The sequence below is a fragment of the Chanos chanos genome, chromosome 2 (assembly GCF_902362185.1).
Source record: "Chanos chanos chromosome 2, fChaCha1.1, whole genome shotgun sequence".
Lineage (NCBI taxonomy): Eukaryota > Metazoa > Chordata > Actinopteri > Gonorynchiformes > Chanidae > Chanos > Chanos chanos.
Genome location: NC_044496.1, coordinates 41,174,403 through 41,185,084, shown reverse-complemented (window position 1 = coordinate 41,185,084; position 10,682 = coordinate 41,174,403). Strand labels below are relative to the sequence as shown.

Sequence of the window (10,682 nt, the reverse complement as noted above, 5' to 3'; positions counted from 1 at the left end):
AAGGACACAGTGAAGTCGAGACAAGGGAGCGACATTGAACGGGGAATTTTTAACCAAATTTGCCAAAATTTGCTTGTCTGGACTCTGAAGGTGGTTGCATCATGTACAGAGGTGGCCTTGAAGACATACAATATGAGAAAATGTATAGAGATATGAGATATGATAACTCACTCAGAAAGATGGTGTTCAACCACTGAGTGACAAGAGAAAAACAAAATGGTAGAGGTGACTCTATGAGTCTGCGGATGATGATGGACATTCCTTATAGTAGATGATGTTGAGAGTAATTAAGATGATGGTGTGGATGAAGATTCTGGGGTTAGGGGAGAAGAGGAAATGGCTAGTGTATGGTCATCGATGATGTTGTTTTCTACGGTTATCATTTAAATGAAGAAACTGGTGAGGGTAGGAGAAAAAAAAAAGTTTTGGCTGTCCAGAGCTGTAGTAGTCAAGCAGTGGCGGAGCGAGTGAGCATATCAGAGAGCTTTCCTAATTCTCTCTCTCTTTCTGTCTATCATTCTCTCTCTTTCTCTCATCCACTCTCTCTCTCTCTCTCTCTCTCTCTTTCCCTCTCTTTCTATCTCCACAGTTCCCTGCACCGCCAAAGCAGCAAGTCCCTCTTCTGTGAATTCTTGTTTTACAGAGGGAAGACCAGAAAGCCGGAAAAAGTGGAGTATTTCCATCCGCCCATCAGGTTGCCCCTCTCTAGTTTGAGGTAGGCGCGGTCCCCTTTCTCCATCTGGATCAGAACCCCGTTGCTGGCCGCCTCCCGGGTCACATCCTGGTCCCCAGCGAAGGCTGAGATCACGGGCCATCCATTATGCATCAGACTCACCTACAATACAAACACAGACACACACACAGGTACACACTTAGATTACTGATAGCATTTGTATGGGCTGTATAACACACATGAACATGTACACACACACACACACACACACGCTCACACGTTTTCCCTCTTTCTCTCTCTGTCTAGGTATCTTCATTTCTGTAATATCAGTCTGGAAATGGTTGGAAAGATATGATGTATCTAGGATAGTAGACTTCAGTCTCCCTTCTGTTGCCTCCATATATGTTATTGATTTCTGACATAAAGTTCTGAAAAACTTCTGTTGGTCCTTTATACTGAAGACTTTCAGTCAGTCTCTCTCTGGGAACAGGTACACACTCTAAGAGAAAAAAGTTATTATCTTTTGCTTTGAGACACATATAAAGAGTAATACTGGCCCATACTGGACATCTGGTATCAAAAAAGACTAGAGCATTTTTTTCACATCCAGTTTATACTGAATCAGTTCCAAGCCTTAACCCATCACTAATGCACCTGACACAACTTCTGTTAATTAGTATGCTCTTAATGAATTAGATGTAGAGCATTAACACAGAAAGCATGCCATCAAAAAGGGCCACGGGACAGGATCTGAAAAACATGTGACATGTGATCTGAACAATAAACTCTGCACAGGTGATTGTAACCTCAGCTCTCTATGCGACTGGATATGGTCATGCATTCTGCGAGTGTATGCACACATGGGAGGAAGACGGACGGACGGATGGATGGATAGATGGATGGATGAGTGGATAGATGAATAGATGAATGAAGAGACGGACTGGAGTATCAGTTGACTGTTCTCTCTATCTCAATCTCCAATTTGTCCAGCTGTAGATACACATGTACCAGCTGATAAATCTTTTCACTAATTCACTTTTACATTCAAACGAGCTGTGCTAATCAAGTAGAGAGCCATGACAACAAAGAAGGACCACAGGCCTCATATGCCCTAAGTGCAAAACCATACTAATGTAAATAAAAAGAAAATCTAGACCCAGACCTGAAAGTATGACAAACAGACCTTTATAATATCACACAATCAGATCTCAAAGCACATTTGGCTTTTACTCTTCCCCTTCAGTCACTCTCTCTCTCTCTCTCTCTCTCGCTCTCTCTCTGTCTCCCTTTTTTCTTGGAGCCCCAAGCTTTCCTACATTTAAACAGAGCTCCAGGAAAGCCTAAGACTAGATCAAAGCTCCTGAGTGTGAGAAAGATGAATAAGTAATAGCAGAGTAAGATGGTAAAACTGCTGTTTTGGGTGGAGACAGATTTAGAGAAACACAGAGATAAATGATATCTGAAAACAGAAACAAATTCTCTGCAAGAAATTGGCTCAGAGAGATAGAGAGCAACAATATCAAAGCCTGGCCAACTTCTCCTGCCCAGGGAGGCGAAGGGTGGGGGAATTTCTCTGTCTCCATCCTATCTTTCTCTGTCTGCCACTATTCAGCCACCTGGAGAGGAGGTTCTATCAGGCCCCAGTAGGCTATGAGTTTCACAGCTTTTGGAAAAAAGACTTCCCTCCCTCCCTACCATTCCCATTACTCTATACTGTATTCATCTGAGATCTATATGTGGGTTCTGTAGAGGCACAAACTGCAAGAGAACTGCTTGTGAATACATGAACTCGCATGCATGCATTTCTTAAACATGTATATTTACAAACATATGTGCATCTACATAAACGTATACACAAGCACATACAGCTGGATACAACATACTCAACCCATATACAAAGCATATGTCTACAGACACACGCACACGCACACACACGCACACACACACGCACCCACGTATGAACACTTATAAAGACAACCACTCATACAATAATTCATTGGTACAGGGCAGCTGTGGTCTAGATGTTAGAGAACTGGGCTTGTGACCAAGGGGTTGCCAGTTTGCTTCCCAGGACCGACATCCATGGCTGTATGCCCTTGGGCAAGGCACTTAACCCCAGTGGCCCCTGGGCGATTCACTACTGGTGTGTTGGATGGGTTAAATGCAGAGGACACATTCACAGTGAGTGTGTGTGATCACAGAGATTTACATTTACATTTTTTTATACAAAAAGACATCTGAATACATGCATGCTTTGACTCACACACACAGACAGACATGTTGGACATCACATTCACAGTCATTCACAAACATCTTCCTATATGCACAAATCAAACCAGCATCTTTAGATGACTCTACCTATTTAAGAGAATGAGCTGTCTTAAGGTTTGAGAGGTAATTATGATCTGTTCAGCCCCCTCAAAAAAGCACAAGCTCTTCCCCTTTCATCAACTGCAATTACGCAGCCATGCAAATGGACTAGCAGCCAGCCCATAGTGTCAATGCTCCATTGAACCAGCTTCATTAAAGCTCAAGTAGCCAATTAAGAGCCTGGAGACAGGGAGGGAGAGAGAGAGAGAGAGAGGGTTCAACTTAACTGTATAGATCTCCACCCACCATTTAATGTAGCGTTAAGTGGACGCAAGTAACCAAAGCTTCCTATCTGAGTGACAGTGCATGTGTGACTGTGGGTCTCTCTGTCTCTCTCTCCCTCTCTCTCTCTCTCTCTCTTCCTGGTTCTTCGCTGTCTGAAACACACACAATGGCTGAGAGAGGACAAAAAAGTCACTTCTGTTTTTGTCGTCTGTCAAACCTCCATTCACAGAAAAACTTTTTGAAATTCTACCCTGAACTACTTTTTTAAAAACAAATTATCTTTCAGATTTTCACAAACTTTTCTAAAAGTTTGGAAGTTTCATAATATACAAAAACACAGTAATATTGCATGTTCAGTTGAGTTGAATAATCTAAATTCTTTTTGAAATAATCATAATGTGGCACTGAACTGATTAAGAACTACCGCAGTTGTGTTGAGATTTTTGGCATGAACCTAAAAATCAATTTACTCACTTTAAAAAACTGAGGCGAGTTAAAACCTTCATGTAATCCAGTGGCATGACAAATGACTCTGAAGCATTTACTACTATTCAACATAAACCCCCTATTCCTAATCTCTACCAGAGTATTTTTGATTAAAATACTCCACATCCTCACTGTCTGTACAAGTGTTTTCCAGTATAACAAGCCCATAAACCCATTGCCTGAGTGAGTAATTTCCTCTGAAAGTGCCCTTACATTCTGTAGAGAGTAAGCTGAAAAAAAAGTATAGGCTACACAGAGAAAATTGTGCTCTGGGCTTGAAGGTTACTGTTGGTACGTAATGTGCTTGTATACTAAATGAAATTGACTCTGTGTGTGTCTGTGTGCATCTGTGTGTGTGTGCCCGTGCGCGTGTGTTTGTGTGTATGCATTTGTGTACGCGATGGCCAGATGTTTGTTTTTACAAGGAAATGGAATAAGAAATGAGAGATAAGAGGTATATTTATGCCCAAAGACTCATCGTTCTTTTTTTCTCTGGGCGCCGCTAGATCCCTATTGATATTAGGAGTTGGATTATTTATGTGTCTCACCGAGTCTGCATGCCCGATGTTAAAGCAATAGACCCGTCTATCTCTTAATCCACTGTGTAGGAAGGAAAACATTTTCATTTATTTTGGTATGTTCAAACACAACCAGCAAATATGGCCCACGTTCAAATGTTACTTTTCTGTACAGCAAGATATTAATCCGATCTTAAGTGTAATGCTCTCTAATTCACTCCAATAGACATCAAACTGAATTAGATCATTAATGCTATTTGTATAAATTGAATTGAACAAAGGTTCATATTTTATGACTATTCATTTTGAATGTACTGTATGAATTACAAGAGAATTCATAAGGGCTGATTGCACCGCTTACAGATTCTCCGTTATAAGGTTAATACCTTGATGCTTGGTGACCAATTGGACCAACTTGTCCAGAGATCATCTAGAATGAGATTAAGTGGTAGGTGATATGTGAGGGCCTTTGCTTAATAGTGGGCAATAAAGGAATCGCATTAAGGCATTTGACTGAAACTAGCTCCTATAAACACCTTCCTCTCTCAGCCCTTCACACCAAACATACCTCTCTCTCCCTCTCTCTCTCTCCCTCTCTCTCTCCACTTCCAAAGTTTCCACTAGCAGGCATGACAGTATCGTTTTTAACAGAGTGTGATCTCTTTTTCATGCTGTGAGAGCAGACTGTCCCTTTGAGTCAGTGGGGTCCCTGTGTCTGTAATGTAGATGTGGGCAGATAAGCTCCCTGCTTTCATAGCTCTACAGAAGTTAGTTTCTTCTAATCTTATGTAATTAATTGTTCTTCTCAAACTGCCTGTAGTGCCTGTTTGTGTGTGTGTGTGTGTGTGTGTGTGACATGTTTGTCGTGTTTTTGTGTCTGTGGGTTTGTGACGAGTGGGCAGGCGTATGATTTGATTTGATGTTTTATGGTTTATTTGCCTCTAATTAATTCTGTCTCCGATCACAGATGAAATATCGAAACATTATACTGAAGCCCAGGAGGGATATAGCTGAGTAATTATGATATGCTTTAATTAGTCAAGATAGAGTCTAATTAAGTATGAATGCTTTTACTAAGCAACGCTGTCTGCATCGAATGCTATTGAGAGAAACATGGACTAAATTGGATCCATATCAACTGGTTTATATGCCAGGTTTCAATCCTGAAGTAAGCGTAAAACTTTGTAAAATACATCGAATTGCAGTTTAGGAATGTTTTTCTTTCCATAAAAATAAACACCCTGAACGCTTGTTTCAGTCTATTCATCCGATGCGTCGTTCGCTGTCCATGGTGCTGAGATGGAATCCACTGCCGTAGAATAAGGGTACTTGTTTTGATCACGGCGTGTTAAGTAGGGATTCATATTCTACTGACTAATTTTAAGATGAATTATTTTTGAAAATAATCATATTGACTCATCTCTCTGTCTGACACATACACACGCGCACACACACACAAATAAGCGCACAGGCACGTATGCACTGGCACACAGAGTCTTCGGTTTTCTGACACAAAACATTCTGAGGGCCAGAGATTCTAGATGAGAGTCCTGACACAATGTACTGACCTGTATAGTCTGACGATTGTACACTTTGACTACGTGGAAATTAAAACTGTAAATCCCTTTTCGAGGCGCGAAGAAATGGCTCCTCTCCTCGTCGAAATTTCTACCAATGTTCACAAGTACCTACGGGAAAAAGAGAGTGCAGTAAAAAATGACCAAGCACTCAAAGAACACATTTCACGAAACAATTCTCTCTTTACTTTAGTTAGATGTAATTATACGTGTTTTGATTAAACAGTTTCCCCACATAGTAAAGATTAACGTCTACGACAAACTTTGTTGACTATAACATTTTATACGGGCTTATTCCACACATTTAGACCGGATAACCTAATTATCTGAACTGAACAAAATTAAGGACAAAGCTGGTCAACAGTTACTTGACACCATACAATTATAGGTATTCAAAGTCATTCGTCAGTAACTGACCTTTTGGAAAAGAAATGAGACGACCGTGTACGTGGCATAACACAGACTGTTGTGCAGTCACATTTAGCTCACATATAGTCAACAGAATTTACACCGTCACGTATCATTACAGAAAAATCAACCAGCTATTCTCATGGGTCGCTACCACGCAAACTCCCGTAAGACCCATGCATAACACTCTATAAAAGTGAGAAATACACGACGCACTGTAACCCATTTCCCCTCTTCCCTATTTCTATCTTTGTTGGAAGTTACCTGGTCGAAGTAAATGACCATTGTCCGATTGCTCATCTCGGAGGGTTCGTGGTTTGTGTTTCTCACGACGGAAAACGCAACTTTGGCGCTCCCGGATCGCACGGATATCCCAAGCGCAGTCCCAGTCGGGTCCGAAGTTGGGTTAGAGTCGCAAACCACCAGGCATTTGCCCTCCAGCACGATGGGTTCCGTCTCGTTTTGTGCGTTTGCTAGACCAGCTAGCCACAATGCTCCCAGCAGAAACGCCAACATCATGGCAACTTCAATCTCAGCCCGATCTCAGGTTCCCCCTAAAAAAGAATCAAGTGTTCTCTGGTCTCAGAAAGTGGCAAACACGATACTCCCTTCTTAATCTACTCAGTCAGTTTAACTGATACAAAATCTTTGTCTCTGACTGAAAATTAAGCCCAGAAATTACTCTTCGTACTCTCCGAGTAAAGTCTTTTGTGAAGTCAGTTTTTATGTGTCTCTCTGTAATACCTGATGTGATTTGGGGGATAAATTTTTCCCGGTCCCTTTTCTTTCCCAATTTTTCGTTTTCCCAGTGAAAATATGTTCTCGCTTTCTCTCGGGTTTTTACGTTTTCCCCTGATCTCGCCTCAGTCCGTAATCGAATCGCCAACTGAGAGCGCAAGGAGGGCCCTGTCGAGTCGGCTTGCAGTTGAATACATAGTGCGAGGGTCCGTCTGCCCGCGCACTGAATTATTGATATGTGAGATATTAGAAGCGAAACACAAAGGCTCGAGAGAGGCAATGCTCCCGCCCTTCTCGTTTTCGGCGGAGTCCTCCCCCCGGGCCCCAATCAGCGAGAGGCGCATCTTCGCATTTCCAATCGTTGCGCTTGGACCGCCTCCTGTCTTTGTGACAGCAGCGAAGTTGCCGCCCCTCCGCAGAGGTATCTTACAGGTGGTCCGGACTGGCTTCCGAGCAGACGGAGGGGGGATGACACTTCGTTCTTCCCAGAGATGCAGAAATGGTGGCGCTCTACTAAAGTTATCGACACACAAGGACATCATTTGTCTTCCTAGGTTGAGCTGTATGTCCAAGAAGGGACTAACGCATGGGTACGAGGACACATTTTTAAATGGTCTCTGTGAAGTCTTTTCTTCAAGCCAGCGATTTTTTCTTCGCTAAAAAAAGTTTCTTCAAAGGCAAATGTTCAAGCGTCCTATATTTTGACAGATTCTGATGGCGACGCCTTTTAATTTACGATTTTAAATTTTGATGATGGCCGCATGAAGTTGATTATCAAATCAACTCTGAATCGAAAAACAGTTAAAACTCTTATGGCATTTTATCATTCCGGTCTAAGATCCAGTAACTAAAATGATTTTTTTTTTTTACTGCGTAGTGTTCCCAATACTATGGTTTGCTTCCAGTTTAAACCCACTGAAAATAAACTCTGTAGAACAAAAACATATTGTGTAAAAAACTCAGTCGTTGTCTACCAAAGCGTGACTTGTGGAATAAAAGCGATCACGTCACATTCACTCTCCACTAGACCTGGGACAACGTATAGTCTTGTTTACCAGCCTTTCCCCTGCAGATGAACAAGGAAGTCACTTGAGCAAGATGATGAAATCGGTCTGGCGTCTCGAGACCGTGTCTTAAATGTATTGTTGCCTGCGGAAGGCCGAAGCGACTCACATTTGACAGGGCTCATTCTGCGCCAGCGCAGTGCCTCTATGACATTTAACAGATGAGATCACCGAGCGGATTTTTGGGAGGAAAGAAAGACATGGCAAGCTAAACTGGAACAAAGGCGGGAGAAAGAAGGATCTTGACATTTGAAAGAAACAGCGACGGGCGCATCAAGCAAGTCTGAACAGAATACATAAACTGGAGATCATTAAAAGCACATCTGAGTCATTTTTATTAAGAGGCCAGAGAGTATATATGCGGCCTTGTAAAATGAAAATGTGAGTTTTACCTGCCCTGCACAGATTTCAGCACCATTTAGCAAGGGACAGTTCCCATTCTATAACAGAGTGACATGGGACAGCCAATGACTACATTTAAAATCAAGAGGGCTTCAAAAACAGGACGTGTCTCATCCACACTCATCGGTATTGTTTCGCTGGTTATCTGCAAATCGCCCAGACAATAAAAGAAAACATAATAACAGATTCCCTTTCCAAAAACCAACCGGTTGACAGCCCCCCACGAGATCCCATGCATTTCTCAGCTCTGGTGGCACATGATAGCAAGATGTCATTCTAAACTTGATGAAAAAGATGAACCAGCGAACTTCTGCATTAATTTGTAAATGATATATCAAAGAACTTATACAAGTTCAATATTTAAGCAGCTAACGAGTTTAAGCAGAAAGATAAGCCATCCTAATGGTTCAGATGAGCAAAACACAGGAACCCAGAAACATTCTGTCTTTTCTTAAGTCAAGGAGAAAATACAGTTTTCTGCAGTATGTGAAGATGAAGGAGGAAAAGGTTGGAAATAATCAGTGTGACAAATGTCAGTCACAGATCACAGCTCTCAGAAGTTGATGATGCAGTCGAGATAGAAGAGATCATCACCACTTAATCTGTTTAAACACCTCCACCACTCTCTCTCTCTCTCTCTCTCTCTCTCTCTCTCTCTCTCTCCCTCTCGTTCATACACACAAACACACAGAAAGATAGACAGACACACATATTAACATACTTTTTTACGAACAGACATAACTGCGTACATACAAACACACACACACGCACGCACACACACACAGACTCACCAGTTCTTTTAAATGCATGTACACAAAACACTCTCTCTCTCTCTCTCTCTCTCTCGTTTCTTATTAGAGTACACACTACACACATGGGAGGGGGAAGAGAGACAGACAGAATGACACTCCCTTGAAGCTGAATAAGAACAATGAGAGGCAGGTTAGCGGAGCGGCAGTCTGGGAGGATGTCGTCTAGTTACAGTTTCCCCACGAGGGCATTCCTGTCACACTTCGCATCTACCATACAGGGCCTCACTGCGTCTCCCTGCCGCCCAAAGTGCCTCCATCTGCCCGCATCACAGAACACAGAATGCCATAAATAAACAAATAAAGATGGAGAGAACTGTGTACATTTTTAATTTGTGTGTGTCTCTGTGAATCTGTTACTGATATGCCAGACGTGGCAGTGGTGTCTTGGTGCCTGTCAGCCATGAGCATACCAGGTTACGCATAAAAATGTGTCAGAGAGAGAGAGAGAGAGAGAGAGAGAGAGAGAGAGAGAGAGAGAGAGAGAGAAATCAAGAGGGAAGGAGCTGCAAGGCGTTTCACAAATAAGATCAACTAACTCAGACAGGAAAAACTAAGCTGGCAGAAAAACACCACCATGGCAAGCTCTCATAGCCCAACACATGCACCTGTTTAGTGGTGGGGAAAAAAAAACGCATCACCTTACATTTCAGCAACCAGCAAAATCTATTTTAGAGCAGAAACACGAGATGGCACATCCTGCTGTTACACAGCAATTTACATGCAAACAGTCATTTTCAGCAAGCAAGAACTGAGCAATCAATGTAATTCGTGTGTTCAAATATTTAAGCTAGCATAAATAAGAATTTTCTCACTCATAACCCTCCCTTATGCTGGTCAGTCTTTTCCCATCCTTCTGTCCTAGGTTGATTCAAAGGTTGATAATAATCAAATTCAACTGAATTGTAGGATTTTTCTGGAATTAATATGTAATTAAACCTTTTAACCCCCTCTTAATATACATATTTTGGGGGGCAAAGAGAATGATTAATTCAATTAACAGGCAAACCGTGCCCAGCTCTGCACTGAATGTAATCCAATCAGGAATCTAAAGCACTTCAAATGCAATTTAGTGAAATTACATTAGGCTGAACATTGGCGGCCTGTCAGAGACTCGTCAGAAACACGCTTTCTGCCCTGTAGGCATTTTGGTAATGTGATTTAACAGGACCTGGCATGTCTCCACTGAACCGGGTCTCAGAGAAGGTGAGAAAGAACTTTTATTTAAGGGGCCTGGACCTCCACATCTCAATTAGTGTCTTGCTCGACCATTTGGAGTATATGGGTTATGTTTTTACAGGACATGTGTGTGTGTGTGTGTGTGTGTGTGTGTGGAGTCTGACCAGCAAAGATGCCTCTGAAGTCAGGGCCAGATTTTTACAATACATATTCCTCAGACACCTCTGACAGAG

General features: G+C 42.0%; 1 protein-coding gene across 1 annotated transcript; it reads right to left on the bottom strand.

The window, feature by feature from the left end:
• Nucleotides 1-637: 637 nt before the first annotated feature.
• Nucleotides 638-6,776, bottom strand: cbln1 (cerebellin 1 precursor). The gene is made up of 3 exons (XM_030766294.1): nucleotides 6,522-6,776; nucleotides 5,841-5,960; nucleotides 638-835 (listed from the first exon to the last, which is right to left on the bottom strand). Exons 1-3 carry the CDS (start codon nucleotides 6,774-6,776, stop codon nucleotides 638-640), a joined length of 573 nt encoding a protein of 190 aa, XP_030622154.1.
• Between the last annotated feature and the right edge of the window lie 3,906 nt (nucleotides 6,777-10,682).

Coding starts and splice junctions, on each gene's coding strand:
- cbln1 (XM_030766294.1), bottom strand. CDS start 6,776: ATGATGTTGGCGTTTCTGCTGGGAGCATTGTGGCTAGCTGGTCTAGCA. Junction 5,961..6,521: donor TGGTCATTTACTTCGACCAG/GTAACTTCCAAC, acceptor TTTTTCCCGTAG/GTACTTGTGAACATTGGTAG. Junction 836..5,840: donor ACAATCGTCAGACTATACAG/GTCAGTACATTG, acceptor TTTGTATTGTAG/GTGAGTCTGATGCATAATGG.